This window comes from Lindgomyces ingoldianus, assembly GCF_010093535.1.
Source record: "Lindgomyces ingoldianus strain ATCC 200398 unplaced genomic scaffold BDR25scaffold_86, whole genome shotgun sequence".
Taxonomy (NCBI): Eukaryota; Fungi; Ascomycota; class Dothideomycetes; order Pleosporales; family Lindgomycetaceae; genus Lindgomyces; species Lindgomyces ingoldianus.
This window is the reverse complement of record NW_022985247.1, coordinates 61299-62527: the sequence shown is the minus strand read 5'-3', so window position 1 is coordinate 62527 and position 1229 is coordinate 61299. Positions and strand designations below refer to the sequence as shown.

General features: G+C 31.5%; 1 protein-coding gene across 1 annotated transcript; it reads right to left on the bottom strand.

The window, feature by feature from the left end:
• Positions 1-413: 413 nt before the first annotated feature.
• On the bottom strand, positions 414-566 carry BDR25DRAFT_181515 (uncharacterized protein; the record flags this gene model as incomplete). The annotated part of the gene is made up of 1 exon (XM_033684216.1): positions 414-566. A coding segment is annotated over one exon (153 nt), but the record flags the coding sequence as incomplete, so codon positions are not given.
• Between the last annotated feature and the right edge of the window lie 663 nt (positions 567-1229).

Genomic DNA, 1229 nt, shown 5'->3' with positions numbered 1-1229 from the left:
CTAGTCTCCCCACAGTTCCTACAGCGCTGCAGAGCTGGTTAGGCTCTTTCTTAATTACCACTACTACAAGCCTTCTTTAACTACTAAGCTACTACAGACGCCTTAGTAGCTACCTGCGCTGCTGTAGTCTTATACTCTATTATGCTACCTTACTAGATCTGCTTTCTTTTACACCCCTTACGCTTAGTTATATTTGCTAATTACTTTTTAAGCTCTTATACACGCGCCTTTATAAGTATATTTCTATGTAGCATCTTCTTAGCTTTTTTTATAAGCTGTAAAAAGCTTTCTTATGCTGTTATTAGTAATTATATAAAGAAATTACATATAAGCTTTAATTATAATTTAAATTTATATAAATTGCTTAGGGTCTTTAATTGCTATAGCGTTTCTAGTAAAGGTCCTAGTAGTAGAGTACACAGCTGCATGTTAAGATAATTAAGGACTACTTGTGTGTTAATAGGAACTAGTCTAGATGCCTTAAAAGCCTTTTTGCAGTTATTATACATAAAAATGTCTAAAAATGTGTTTTTAAAGGCTAGAAAAAAGTATTCTTTATTAACATGCTACATGCGTTAGCGTGCTAAGTCTTATATATGCTAAGAGTACTTAAGCTTTAACAGCAAGAAGCACACTACATTAAGTAGCTAAAGGATATGCAATAAATGCGCAGGCATATAGAGCATAAGAATCTTTTATATAAAGTAATAATTCTTAAAATTCTAGTTTAGGTAGCTCTTATAGCTATCTAGTATAAGTAGCTTATATACTCCTACTTAATGCGTCTTTATATGCTTATTAAAGTGCTTTAACTACTTAAGACTAAGCGTGTTATTTATCTAGCTATTCTTAAAAACTAATAGCTTTTAATTATATAGTATTAACATCTTTTTATACTAGGCAGAGATGTAGACGCGTCCTTTATAAATAATAAATAGCAGAGTAGCGTAGCTAGCAGCGCAGATGCTTTAGATTACAGTAACCTATTTCTAGTTACCTAGCTGTGTAAGAATAGGCCTTGTACATCTTTTTAAACCTATAATAACTTTTATAGTACTAATTATGCCTATTTAGAAGCTAGTTTTGTTAAAGTTATAAATATTATTATTATAAACACTATATTTTACTATTATGTCTGTCACGATTGTGCACGAGTAAGGTTATAGAGCTTCACGGAGGTCTAGTTTAATTACTATGTGAGGTATCATAGTAGGTACAAGACGTTGTGT